At 47.0% G+C, this 14,573-nt stretch overlaps 1 protein-coding gene across 1 annotated transcript in view; it reads left to right on the top strand.

Moving 5' to 3' along the window:
* HYDIN (HYDIN axonemal central pair apparatus protein) overlaps positions 1 to 14,573 on the top strand; it is a 433,086-nt gene that overhangs the window by 355,541 nt on the left and 62,972 nt on the right. The window contains exons 49-56 of the mRNA XM_073796828.1: positions 1,559 to 1,767; positions 1,961 to 2,143; positions 3,028 to 3,147; positions 6,238 to 6,397; positions 6,502 to 6,674; positions 7,290 to 7,488; positions 11,281 to 11,380; positions 13,066 to 13,165. Coding sequence (XP_073652929.1) covers positions 1,559 to 1,767; positions 1,961 to 2,143; positions 3,028 to 3,147; positions 6,238 to 6,397; positions 6,502 to 6,674; positions 7,290 to 7,488; positions 11,281 to 11,380; positions 13,066 to 13,165 — 1,244 coding nt within the window. The remainder of the gene's footprint in view (positions 1 to 1,558; positions 1,768 to 1,960; positions 2,144 to 3,027; positions 3,148 to 6,237; positions 6,398 to 6,501; positions 6,675 to 7,289; positions 7,489 to 11,280; positions 11,381 to 13,065; positions 13,166 to 14,573) is intronic.

Raw genomic sequence — 14,573 nt, 5'->3', positions numbered from 1 at the left:
TTGTGAATCCAAGGTAATTTACACAGTGCATAAGAATACAAGCATCAACAGATACAAGTTAAGGCAACACACACCATTAGAGAAAGGACAGATTATTAAAGAAATTATATGGGGAAGATTGGATATTTTGGATAAAGTTGCTTTTTAATCTCCTTGCCTGACACAATACAGTAAGATTAATTCCACCTGGATTAAAAATATAAGCAATCAAAATGAAATCATGTAAAAGTAGAAAATATATATTACATATACAATTAGTGGAATAAATCACAAAGCGAAAATAGATTTGACCGATCATATGCAGAATGCATGGATATTAAAAATTAGGGAGGGGCTTTTTATTCCCAGAGGAGCATGGGGGCCCAAAATTTGAATCTCCCCACACAGCCTCCTTCGTATAAACCATGCATGTCAGCAAAAAACAAATAAAATCAGCAGCAAATAAAGTCACCTCTAGCCCCTGCCTACAGCTCAGTTAGGTAACAGAGAGCCCCAAACTTCAGTTTAATAAGTAAGTCGGAAATCAACATCTGAGGTCCCAGCATTGGTGGGCAGGCCTTACTTGAGCAGAGTCCAATAAAAAAGATAAAGAAGAAAATATTGCCACCATCAGAGGTGACTATTACACCAACCTCTTTTCTGAAAACTGACCACTAAGAGGCAAGAGTTTAGCATTCTTTAACTTACGGTTTTAGGAGAAACTCTAATTCATCTCCAACGGATGAAGGAAAGCGCTTCTTTCTAGAAGAATGGCAGCTAAAATTATAGGAGGCATGGTAGAATTTAAAAAGTACTGGTGTACCCAAGGACATAATTGATTAAGGAGCGCCAGTGGATACCCACAGTGCTGGTTTGTCAGGGAACAAGACTCTCACTCTGAGCCAGAGCATCACCCCACAGGTGACCGGCTGGTTACAAAGGGGAAGGTCCACTTTGCCATGGCCACGATCTGGCGGGCACCGCTGCAGCCACACAGACACACTTTGCGTCTATAATCAGGGGTCAGCCTGACATTTTGTCTCCCATCATGATGGAGTGCGGTGTACACAGCATCATCTCTGAATCTAATCAAGCTTTTAAATCTAATTTTCAGTTTACATGAAATGCGGCAAATAAAGGAATAAGTTAAATGACACTCTGAGAATAGTTAGGAAATTTGCAGGCTATGGAGTATTCTGTAAGAATACGGATCTGGTCTCTGCCAAAAGTCAGTGTGATTGGGAGGGAGGGAGGGGTCTAGATTAAAAGATATTAAGGAAACGCAACAACAAAATGCAATATAGGAACATACTCCCTGCCAGCTTCAAGCGTTCTCTGGAGTTTTGGCCTCCTCCTCAGGGAATGAGGTGCCAAGGAGAGCACTAGACTCTCTCCACTCTACCTCTTCCCTTGTACCCTAGTGTCATAGGCTGGGCCCTGCTGCTCTAGGCAGCCTCCAGCCTCCTGAACCTGCAGCGCAGTCACCGCAGACTGTAGGCACATGGCATGGGCGTCTCTGTCTCCTGCTCCTGTGTTCATAAGATGAATGTTTAAGACCCGGTGCTCATTTTTCATTAAGACCCAGGAGGAGCAGACCACCTCATCTAAGGGGAGCAGACAGAAAACTAAAGAAAAAACAGATCAGACCCGCGAGACTCAGAAGGAGAAACGTCGCACGGCCTCCGACAGGAAGGGCCTTTCTGGGGGAACCTCTGGAACCACTGCTCCCCTGTCAGACATAGAGGAGAACAACCTCTCTGAGCAGCATTCACAGGAGAAATTCCCCAGGTGCGCCTCGGAGCAGCCCAGGGAGGGGAAGGCTGAAGCCCCAGATGGAGGGTGTGGCTGTCACAGCACCAGATGGGAACAGGGCGGTCATGCCTATAACCCCAGCAGGACCAGACTCCTCCCAGGCACCAGTCCTGTCTTCTCTTGGCCCGAAGGAAGCGTTCTCACTTTAAAAGCCTGTGTTCATTTTCAGGCTGAACCATTTCCGGTGGATCGTACCAGCCAACGGTGAGGTGACATTGCAAGTGCACTTCTCTTCCAATGATCTTGGGATCTTTGACCAAACGTTTAACTTTGAGATCCTTGGAACTCACCGCCAATACCAGCTTTATTGCCGAGGTGTCTGCACTTACCCATACATTTGCCAAGACCCAAAGTAAGTGTACTTTGTTTTGAAAAGAAAAGGTTGACAGATACATTTTCATTTTCCCCCATGGTGCCCTGAACCAGATGCCTCTTAATACAAATGTGGAACTGGGACAGCATCTCAGGCCCTCTTGTACTGGGCTCCAAAGTCAAAGTCCTGTGACATTGACTAAGTCACAGGAATGATATGGTACCATGAGACTGAAATAAAGAGAAAGTTAATAGGAGTGAAGAGGGGGGAAAAGTCTTCCTGTGACAAGTTAGTTTGCTTATTTAACTATATAGCAAATGTAAACAGATTTTGTGTTTACTGTAGGACTTTTTATCCTGTAATATCCATATATATGTGAATCTCCACAGGCAGGAGATTTTTCCCTGAGCTACCAAACACTGAGTCCCTTATGCACCACATAAAGGCACCTGACTGAGCAAGCTAGTGGGGCCTTTTATAGCTTGTCCACCGAGAGGAGCTTTTTTGCAGTTCTCGCCAAGGGACCACGTTGGACAGCGAATTCAGAAGCTGGTTAAGATCCACCAGAACTAGTTTTCCATAGGGTTTCTCAGGACTTTTTCTAGCTGGGCACACTAGAACAGGAAATCCAGCTCCGCTCCATCATCAGCCCCATCAGCTGATAAAGGATCCAGCTCACCCATCATCAGCGGTGAAAGACACCGCTGGGAATCTTTTTTCTCAAGTTCAAACTGTACTATCTTCACTCGGGGTTGGGGATGGGAGGGTACAGGAATAAAGGCTCAATAAATGTCCTCAAATTAAGAGTCGTTCTGTCTCCAGACACCTGGACCCTTTGCTGAACAAAGAGTGTTGGGTTCATGTGTACCTCGTGTGGAGGCAATTCAGACAACTCTCCTCTCCTCTTCCTCCCCTGTGTTCAGAGTGGTCTTCCCTCAGCACAAGAGGGAGATGAAGGCGAATGAGGTCATCTTTAAGAAGTATATTGTGAGCCTGGAGAGGTTTTACTTCGGGCCACTGCTTTGTGGAAAACCAAGAGATAAGTAAGTGTTCCATTATTTCAAAGCAGATTTCAGACCCCTGGGTTGGACTCATGAATAGGACAAGCAGGGTTCCTATGGAGACGTAGCTTTTACTAACATTGCCTCAGTTAGCCCAGAACCACAAATCAGGAGAACTGGGTTCTTGTGCCCCAAGTTTCTGCTAAGGTCCCAAATGAATGGGGGTGCCATTTTCCCAGATGGGGAAGCTGGAAGAAGACCAGGTTTTGGTAGGGGAAGGTAGGGTCAAGTGTGCACTTTGGGATATGTTAAGTTTGAGATGCTTGGGAGATACAGCCAGTAGCCACGTAAAGCAGGGCATAGTCTATACGGTTTTGGTTCTCAGAGGAGAGCCTATCTTCAAGACAACAAAAGCCACAGGTGTGGATGAGACCACCTAAGATGAGAGGACACAGTAAGGAGAGAAGGACCATGGTTGGAGCCTCAAAGGACTCCACCGCTCACAAGAGGAGAGGCCAGCAAAGAAGATAAGAAAGAGGGCCAGAGCTATGGGTGGAAACCAAGAAAGGGTGGTGTCATGGAGCCATGAGAAGAGGGTGTGGTCAGCTATGTTGATTGCGGCAGAGAGGGCGGAAAGATGAGAACATCAGCGTCCACAGGGTTCAACAACATGGAAGCCATAGGAGGCTCAGCAAGAGCCCTTTGTGGGGGATTTCTGAGGATGAAGCCCAGGTAACGTGAGTTGAGGAGTCAGTGGGAAGTGAGAGAATGGAGACAGAGTGTGGAGATAGCTCTTTGGGAAAGCCTGGCTGTGAAGGGAGATGGAGGGAGTTGAGGACGGGAGGGAGACGTGGAGTGCAGGGAAGGCTGTTCGTTCGCTCTTGTTCTTACGATGTTTGGATGTCAAGGGGAAGTAGCAAGGAAGCGGCTAGAGTTTCCAGAGCACGTAAGGGCCAACAGTGGTGCAGCTCCCTGAAACAACACAACGAGATGTGGAGATGATGGCCTTTGCCAGGAAGAGGGACCATGATCTCATGCTAGGTTGGAGGGAGGTGAGACGGCTTCAGGTGCAGGTAGGTTTACAGATTTGGCTGGCATGGTGAGGAGGTTCCCATGGAACTGTTTTCTCCATGATGAATGATGTGAGGTCATCCCTAACAGTGAGGCAAGTGGAAGGAAGTTTAAAATGTTGAGAAAATGGAGAAGGTATGAAACAGGTTTTGTGCAAAGTGGGAGAGGGACAATATTAGAGAAATAGATTAAGATTATCAGGTAGAACCAGGGGCCCAGGTAAGGTCAGTGACCAGAAATATTTAGTAATACTAGTTTTTTCAGTTATATATAAGTTTTTTAGTGTATAGGCAGGGAGGTAAGACTAAAAATAGAACCAGGGTCTCAGCCTAGCATTTATTGTGATAAGTAGAGAATGATTATTTCTATGCCTACTTGGTGAAACTAATGAGCCAACTTAGTTCTCCATTCCCTTCATAACCACCAGTTTATTTCCTAAGGTGCTGAACTAGTAAATGAAGGTGAAGGGTGTTGACTGTTGATGGAGAGGATCTTCAAAGCCCAGTAGAAGGACTTAGGCGAGAGAAGGAGTGGGAGTCAGGTTGATGGACATGATGTACAGAGCAGCCTGGAGGTCGGATTCAGGGAAATGATGGCCATTCAGAGAGGCATGTATTCAGAGCTGCACTGGAATTAACCAGGATATGGGGCCAGACAGCAGGGATCCAGGAGGGCAATTACAGTGGTCCAGAAACAAGTATTATTCATCTATTCTTTTTTCTTTTCTTTTTCTTTTTTTGGCTGCGTTGAGTCTTCGTTTCTGCGTGTGGGCTTTCTCTAGTTGCAGCGAGCAGGGGCTACTTTTCATTGCAGTGCGCGGGCTTCTCATTGTGGTGACTTCTCTTGTTGCGGAGCACAGGCTCTAGGCACGTGGGCTTCAGTAGTTGCGGCACGCAGGCTCAGTAGTTGTGGCTCGCGGGCTCTAGAGCGCAGGCTCAGTAGTTGTGGCGCACGGGCTTAGTTGCTCCATGGCATGTGGGATTTTCCCGGACCAGGGTTCCAGCCCGTGTCCCCTGCATTGGCAAGCGGATTCTCAACCACTATGCCACCAGGGAAGCCCTCTTCATCTATTCTTTTAAGTCTTACTGAGCCTCAATGTCCTCATCTGCAAAGTGGGAAAATAATAGCACCTACTGCACAGTTTGGGGAAGACTGAACTGGTTAGTACATATGGAACTTGTAGCAGAGTGTTCAGTCGTGGTGATTACCAGCGAGGTGTGGAGGCCACCACCACTCTGGCAGTTACACAGACAGTGCTCTGTCTCTTGGACTTTGATTTAGTCTCTGCAATGCCCTCTCCTTCCTTCCTCCATCTTAGTCTGTCCAGAGAGCTTTTCAGACTGTTTCTGGGCACCAGTGGGTACTATGGTGCCCTGCTTTCCTGTGCTATGACCTCCTACGATGTGTGTGTTCATTAATCTTCCTTGTGCCTTCTGTGGCTCCTTTCCTGTTTGGTTCCATTAACTGGGCAGCTTCCAATGCTTAAAGTGCTCCACTCCATGGATCTCTCCCTAAGGCACTAAGGGAACAGAAACAACCTTGTAACAGTGAACAGTTACAATCCGTGTCGGAACAGTAGCATCCCGCACAGGTGTAGAAGAAGGTGGTAAATGAGGTCATCTCTAAGACAGATACGAAATAACACGTTGCTCAGATTATCATCTCTCCTGGAAGTATAAGCTCTGGGAAGGAGAGAGCTACAGATTTTTCAGTCAGAAATCTTTGCAATAGTAATAACAACCATTTATTGGGTATTTGATATCTGCAGCTGTCCTCAGAGCGTTAGGTGCACTATTTCATTTAATAGTCATGGAAATCCTAAGGGATATTATCATCCCATCTTAGAGATGAGGATACCAAGGCTTGGGATGGGAGCGGGGGCTGGTCACATCACAGCTCTAAGTCTTCACAACTACAAAGCTTGTGTTCCTAGCCTCCATGACACTGCCTCTGTGTAGCCACATCATCCTTTGAAATTGCCTTACGCCTCACAGTCTCCTTTTCCACCTGAATTCTCAGCCAGTCCTCACATCCACATCCCTAATTTTTGTTTGTTTCCAGGTACAAGTCATCCTTGTTCCCAGAAAACATGGAGACACTGACAATCCTCAACAGTTCCCCAATGGTCGTGGAGGTGTCCTTCTGTTTTCAGAACGATGTCAAAGCAAACACCTACTTCCTGGAGCCTGTCAACATGATTCTGGAACCCAGTGAGAAGCAGGTACAGTCACATGGATACAAGTCTACCAGGGCAAGGCTTTCTTGGGAAATTTGAGGCCTTGGTATCGTCGGTATAAACGTACTTTGTTTGGACTCTCCCATTAGCAGCTGAACGTTTGGGCCTACCCTACTGCAGTTGGTGTCTTTGAAGACAGCATTGTCTGCTGCATCAAGGAGAACCCCAAGCCAGCCGTCTTCAAATTAAGCTGCCAGGGGGTCCGCCCAGAACTGGAGCTGGACCCCAGACAATTGCATTTTGACCGGCTCTTGCTGCACAGGTCAGAGTTCTGGGTGATACCAGGACCGGAATGACGTTTAAAGAACTTTTAGTTCTAAGGTGACCAGCTCATCCTGATTTGCTCAGGACTTGCCTGATTTTAGTATTTGAAGTCCTGCATCCTGGGAGACTTCTGGTCCTGTGCAAATCAGAATAGTTAGTAACCCTCTGAGTTCACAGGTTGTCACCTTGGGTTCAGTGAATGGACTTCAGAATGGTTAAGGACTCCCCTAAGATCCAAGTGTGTGCATATGTGAATTTTTCTCAGAAGAAGGACTACCTTTTTCCAGATTTTCAGTCCATTACCCTAAAAGGTTAAGAATCTTGGTTCTAGAAATTAGAGGACAAACACAGAACACTAGACCAAACCTAGAACTTACATATTCATTCACTGGAATTGTATTACTCTAAATAGAGAATGTTTATTTCTGAGGAAGCTGGGAGAGAATGTTGATAATGTATCCTGCATTCCTTGATCATCACAGGTAGGCCCCATTCCCTGATAAATACTTATTAGTGAACTAGCAGTAATAGAATAACCAGACGTGCTTTTTCTGACCTGCCATAATAAATCAAAATCATTTGAAACTGGCAAAATTTCTCTTGGTCTCTGCAGGAAAGACTTCAAGGTAGTTCTTCTCCGCAACATCACACTACTTCCCCTGACCTGGAGGATCACCAGCCTGGAGCACCTGGGCGAAGACGTCACCGTGTCCGCGATGCAGGGGACCATAGCCCCCAAGGCTGAGGAGAGCCTACAAGTGCGCTTCCAACCCTCCAAACCCATCAACATCAAGAAGGCGATTCGGTTGGAGGTAAGGCTTCATACGTCTTCAGACTTGGTCACCAAAGTATGTACACACTGGGTTCCCTGACACACACACACCGACACACACATACCCACCAAGCCAGGTCTCCGTGTTACACGGTCCCATCTGATCCCCGTTTGACGCCCCCCAACCCACAATATCCTGCTCTGCTCACAACTGTAAGCTCCATAAAGGCAGTCTTGTTCATGGCTGATTTCCCAGTGGCAAGAACGGAGCACTCAATCAGTGCAGAGTGGATGAATGAGTAAATGAATGAATGAACGGTGTTACTATTCCTCGAGAAGCATTCGATTTCTGATTTAAGACCCCCAAACCCAGTCACCCCTCAGAGTCCTAACTCAGTAAACATCAGCCTCCACCCAGTTGCTCCCAGCAGACACCCAGGAGTCATCCTTGATTCCTCCGTTTTCCTGTTGGCCTCCCCCTCCATCCCAGTCCTCCAACAAGTCTTGTCAGTTCTGTCTCCCAGTGTATCTCCTGCCCATGCCCTTCCCTGTCTGCACTGCCACCACCACCCTCATGCAGGCCACTTGCTGTGTCGCTCACCTGGACTTCCACAGAGGCTTCCTAGCCGGCTTGCCTCTTCCCACTCCCCGCAGGTGTCCAGAGGGATCTTTACAATGTCCGTCAAACCAGGTCACTCCTTCCTAAAGCACTAGGCTGTCTTCCCATTGTACTAAGAATAAAGCCCAGGGTCCTCACCTACTTCTGAGTACCTGCCTGCCTCTGCATCCACATCAGGTTTTTCCTGCCTCAGCGCCCTGGCATTGCAGCACCCCTGCCAGGAATGTTGTCCCTATTCTCTGTGGGGGTTGGCTTCTGCCTTAGGGTCTGCTCAACAGCACTGCCTCAGCTGGCTTTTCCTAATCATCCCACTGAGGAAATCTCATTATGTGCAATCGCTCACCCTGTCTTCTGTCCTTCAGAGCACCCACCCCATTCGGACATTATCCTGTTTCTTTCTTTACTTCCTTACGTGAACTCCACTGGAGCAAGATCTTGCCTGAATTGCTCATCATCTGTATTAGTTTCCTAGGGCTGCTGTAACAAATGACCACAAACGAGTGGCTTGAAACAACAGGCATTTATTCTCTCACAGTTCTGGAGGCCAGAAATTCAAAGTCAAGGTATCTGCAAGGCCATGCTCCCTCTAAAGGCTCCAGAGAATAACCCTTCCTTGCCTCTTCCAGCTTCTGGTGGCTCCAGATGTTCCTTGGCTTGTGGCTGCATCACTGCAATCTCTGCCTCAGTCTTTGCATGGCCTTTCCCTCCGTCTGTGTCTTCTCCTCTTCTGTCTCTTATAAGGACACTGTCATTGAATTTAGGGCCCACCTGGATAATCCAAGATGGTCTCATCTAGAGATCTTTAACTTAATCACATCTGCAAAGACTCTTTTTCCAAATGAAGTCACATTCACAGGTTCCAGGGGTTAAGACATGGACATACCTTTTGGAGGCCATCATTCAACTCACTACTCTATCATATCCCCAGTGTCTAGCACAGGCCTGGATGTAAAAGGCACTCCGTAAAATCTGTTGAATGAATGAACGAATGAATGAATGAATGTCACTGACTTTTGATGGCTGAGCTGATAATGGAACAAGCAAGAAGTCGCCCAAGCTTCTCTTTGAATACCCCCAGGGATAGAAGACTTACCAGGTATCTCCAAGTAGCCTGATCTTCCTTTGAACATGTCTGACTGTTAATGCCTTGTTCGGTTGCACTCAGAGTTCTCCCTGTAATTTACACACATTAATCCTGTTTCTACTTTTTGGGGCCAGTCAATGGATCGCATTAATCTGTCTTATCACCTACCCCTGACAGCCCTTCCTATAGCTGAAAACAGATATTGATAGATTCGTTCAATCCGCAAATGTATATGAATCCCAGAGATGACAGTCAGCATTTTTTTTTTTTTTTTGCGGTACGCAGGCCTCTCACTGTTGTGGCCTCTCCCGTCGCGGAGCACAGGCTCCGGACGCGCAGGCTCAGCGCCCATGGCTCACGGGCCCAGCCGCTCTGCGGCACGCGGGATCTTCCCGGACCGGGGCACGAACCCGCGTCCTCTGCATCGGCAGGCGGACTCTCAACCACTGCGCCACCAGGGAAGCCCGACAGTCAGCATTTTTAACACGTCTCTACACAGACGGGGGTCTCTGCACAATGAATCCAGGCCACACAGCAGGTGTAGGGTCCCAGCTGTGCCACCTTCATCCTTTAGTTAATGGATCATGGGGATCCCAGGGCTTCCCATGGTGAAGTGTGAGAGTGCAGGAGGCAAGCGTCAAGGGGACACTTGGAGAAGTCCTCATGACAGCTATTTATCAACTGGTATGGAAACATCTGTGTAATTTAACAACTGACGTCACATTCCCGTATGTTCCAACCAAAGCAGCCATAGTGGATCTCCCCTCAGGCCCCCAAAGTGGTCTAAGGCTTCCCTTCCCCAGGTTACATTCCTTCAACATCTACACGAGGAAATGCCTTGCTTTCTGGTCCCTTTGAAAAGCGCTCTGGTGAACTCTAATTGATTTTTGCGCCTCTTAAATTTTCCTTCTTATTTTCCTAAGTTACAAAATTTAATTGCCCCCCACTCCCAAGCAGGGAAGCAAAGGAAATAGAATGCTCTGGGTACTTGGTAACTATCAGTAGAAAAGAACTATATAAATTCTGGATCTGATAAACCAAGTTCTTTGTCTTATTTTTCCCTCCTGCTGCCAGCCCTTCTTGTCATCTCTGTCAGAGTTTGAGCATCAAAAGAAGGAAGGTGAACTTAAGCAGTCAGATTTGCTCTGTGAAGCACTGGCAAAATGCTTGATGGAAGATAAGATGGAAACTCTGCATTAAAACGTTTTTGGTGACAGCTACAGATTTCCCCGTTGGCACCTAAAACACAAGCAATGGGGAGCTGGTGACTTAGTTGCTTAGTTTTTCAAATTGAGGCTTCAGCAGAGAGGCAGGTGGTGTCCAGGCGGATGCAGGAGGGCCACACCCACTGCCCAGTGGCTCTTCCCCTTGACACACAGACCCTTTATTGCCCATCATTAGTCTCAAAAGTCAACAGTTGGATCCAGCTGAGAGCTGATACCAGTTCAGACGTTCTTCAGGACAGTGAGGGAGGTGCTACCACCAGGGGTGACAGCAGAAGGGACAGGGAGGCGATGGAGGCTAGGAGTCTTGCTTTTTTTTCACATTTCCAATAGTAATGATGTTCGTTTTTTTAAAATCTGAAATTTCCAAAAGAGAAACATTAAACGCTTATTTTGTATGAAAAATCTAGCACTTATTTTATATGAAAAATCTGACTCGCAGGTTGAATCAGAGACAGAACAGAACGGTTCAGATTTATAAAATTAGTAAAGCAAGGATAATTTAGAATATAAGTGTTTTTCATTTCAACTGTCAGAAAAATGCTCTTCAGGTTTATTTGACTTGAAAGTTCAAAGAACACTTTCCTGCAATGTACACTCACAACCCAAACTTCAGTAAGGTCGTGACAATCATGCAAATAATTGAAACCCAGTAAGTGGACAGGTTGGAAAATGCAGTCCCATTTCCCCATCCTTGTATTGATTGTCTACACCAGCCTTCCCCAAAGGGTGTTACGAAGAACACTCATCCTACCAAATGCTCAGTGAAAACAAAAGCTGAATACATTTCAAAAATGTTCCTTACCATAGCCCCTTCTTCATGATTCCTCCTGCATGTTCCATAGTTCAGGCTCCAAGCACCTTGTGGGTCTTGCTTTTACAAAAGAATTTCTCTTACCCCGACAGGTTTTAGATCCAGACAACCTCATTGGTGTCGTTCAGATTGAAAACATCCTGATCTTTGCAGAGTCCTACGACGTTGCCTTGGACATCAGCTTCCCCAAAGGTCTGTTGACCCCTTCAAGGAAAGGGTGTTTAGAGGTCACATCTTTTAGGCAGTATGTTTCTTGTGTAGAGAAAGATCAGTGGTTGTTGGGGAGAGAGGTGGAATTTAGGTAAATAGTAATCACGCAAGTTCAAGTGATGTTAGCAATGTTACTATGAATCTTAATTTCTCCAACTGGAGACAACAAGGCTTGGTCAAAATATAAAATTTGCAGAGCTCTCTTCTGAACAGTCATCTGAGAGTGAGCTCTTATCTGCCTGCCTGTGTTGTTTTTCTATCACTGCCCTAACAAATTACCACAAACTTTATGGCTTAAAACAATACATATTTATTATCTTACAGTTCTTTAGGTCAGCAGTCCGAAATGGATCTCACTGGGCTAAAAGCAAAGTGTTGGCAGGGCTGCGTCCCCTTCTGGAGTCTCTGGGGGCGAACCCGTTTCCTTGCCTTCTCCACCTTCTGGAAGCCACACACGTCCCTCAGCTCATGGTCCCCTTCCTCCATCTTCAAAGCCAGCAATGTTGGGTCAGGTCCTTCTCACGCTGCCATCTCTCTGGTTCGCCCACTTCTGTCTCCCTCTTCTACTTTTAAGGACCTTTGTGATTACTTGGAGCCCACCCAGAGAATCGAGTATAATCTGCATTATTTTAGTCAGATGATTAGCAATCTTAATTCCATCTAATACCGTAATTCCCCTTTGCCATGTAGGCTAGCATATTTACAGGTTCCAGGGACTAGGACGTGGACATCTTGCAGGGGAGGGAGTGGGGGTGGTGCAGGGCATTATCCTGCCTACCACACTGCGCCAACACCCAGGTTAGGGCCCTCCTTCCTCCGATAGGTCTCCTACTCAGCAAGACTCGTAGAATGTTAAAGCTACATATTTGCCTGGATGTCATTAGTCTTATGTACAACAACACTTACTGCAGAATTATTTATAATAATGGAAGATTAGGAATACCCTAAATGTCTATCTATAATGAAATATTATTCTTGTAGGAATAATATTGTAAATTATGAAACAGCCATATTATACAGCCATTAAAATCACACTTATGGGGCTTCCCTGGTGGCGCAGTGGTTGAGAATCCACCTGCCGAGGCAGGGGACGTGGGTTCGTGCCCCGGTCCGGGAAGATCCCACATGCCGTGGAGCGGCTGGGCCCGTGAGCCGTGGCCGCTGGGCCTGCGCATCCGAAGCCTGTGCTCCTCAACGGGAGAGGCCACAACAGTGAGAGGCCCGCATACCACAAAAAAAAAAAAAAAAAGAATCACACTTATTGGGAGTTTTTCATTGTTTGGGGAAATGTTTATGACATAATGCAAAGTATAACAATACAGATGTATACGTTATATCCCAATTCTGAATATTATACACATGATTCAAAAATCTTTTTCAACACTGGGAGTTTTAGCTAATGAGAGACGTGAAAGGAAGCACAGTAGTCCTAGGATAGAAGCCAGAGGGAGCCACCCCACTGAACCGGGCGCAAGCGCAGTGCCTGTTGTTTGTTTACTAAGGCTCAATTACAAGAGGCTTTTCTAGGCACAGTGTTTTCAGAAAACAGATTCTCTGAAATTGTCGCCGTGGATTTTCCGTGTGAACTTCAACTGGAAGCTCCCCTGCTTCTCACTGCCATGCCCACTCATCCCACCCTTCCCCACCCCGGCCCCTGGCTTCTGCAGGAACTGAAGGAGGCCTCGATTTTGGGATTGTGAGGGTCATGGAGGAGGTGAAACAGCCCCTGCAACTGAAGAACCGTGGGAAACACGAGGTCATGTTCAGGTAACCTAAAAATCAGACAGCATGTGGTCATCCACATCCACTCATGGCAAGAAGTGTGTTGCCTGAGAGATATTTTTAAAAAGTCGATCAGGGAAATCATAAGGACCATCTCTGCTGTTAGCTCCTCTTGGCTTCAGGTGAATAGAATCCCAACTGCTCTATAGCCTGGAGCCACAGGGGTCTGGGGGTCGGGGGAGAGCCTCAGGGGGAGGTTGGGAGGAGGAGATACTGGGGTGAGGTATGGTCTTAGGGGTGGAGTGAGAGACCGGAGATGGCGGCCCTGGCCTTAAGCCATCCTGCCCTCCTTTCAGCTCCTCTCTGTTTCATCAGTTGGCAGTCTACATAGGATTTCATGTAAAGACCGAGGGATTTTCCAGTTTTCTTTTTTAATTTTAAGAACTACTGTATTATAGACTCCAAGTGGTGGCCTGGTGGAATAGAGCTCCAGCTTGTGCTCATCCTTGAGATTAAAAATGAAACACTAAATAAGGGAGATTCCTCAGAGAGGAAAGCGTGACGCTGGGTGCAGGGGGGGAGGAGGTCCCTCAGGCAGTGCCAGCACCTATGGCCAGTCGATTTTATGGAAGGTCATCCCTCCCCCAGAAGAATTCAGAGTTGATAAAGGAACTTCCCCCGGCAGACCTGGAGGCATTCAGCGTATTCATGATAATTTCGCTTTAGTTCAAATATTGCCGAAATTAGAGCAGTCCCACCTCAATACTACCGTTCCTTAGAACCCTAAATTGAAATAAATAAATATAAATAAAAGCTAAACTGGAATCCTGCCCGTCGTGAGTTTTGTTTTAGATTATGACAGGGCATTAGCTCTGCTCTTTTAGGCTTCATGGAACAGAGGCACCCTTGGGTTGGAGTAAGTGATCAGGGTTCACTGAAGGGATGTGCAGGGGAGTGAGGAAGCACAGGCACCATGCACATAGCAACGAAGGGCCAGGTCTCCTGGACCCTACTGGGGATAACGTGTGGGTCCCCACGGCAACTGCAGGTGTCTCGCCTCAGCTTCAGTTTCTTGCTCCAGCTCCAGTCCCCCTGGCATCTCGTGAGTCAGCTTTTCTCTGTGACCCTTCACCTCACCTGCATTGGGCCGTGGCCTCACTTCTGAACACCTCTGTTGCATGACTTCTGCCCCCGCCCTTTCTCTCCTCCCTTAGATCCTCTGGCTTCTGCATCACTGTTGCCTCTGTGTGTGCTGCATTCAGTCTCAGAGCAGGGAGGGAGGAAGGAAGGGGGACAAAGAGAGAGAGGGAGACAGGGAGGGAGAGAAATGAATTGATTTAGTTGGTCCTTATCCAGCATCACGTGTTCCTATTAGACACAGCTCTCCTGCAAGGACCCCTCTTAACCGCAGGCCAGAGATGGCTGTCTTTGCCTCAAGCACCAATGCTTGGCC

Source organism: Tursiops truncatus, chromosome 19, assembly GCF_011762595.2.
Source record: "Tursiops truncatus isolate mTurTru1 chromosome 19, mTurTru1.mat.Y, whole genome shotgun sequence".
Lineage (NCBI taxonomy): Eukaryota > Metazoa > Chordata > Mammalia > Artiodactyla > Delphinidae > Tursiops > Tursiops truncatus.
Note: the sequence above shows the minus strand (reverse complement) of the source record. Positions and strands in the feature narration are given on the sequence as shown.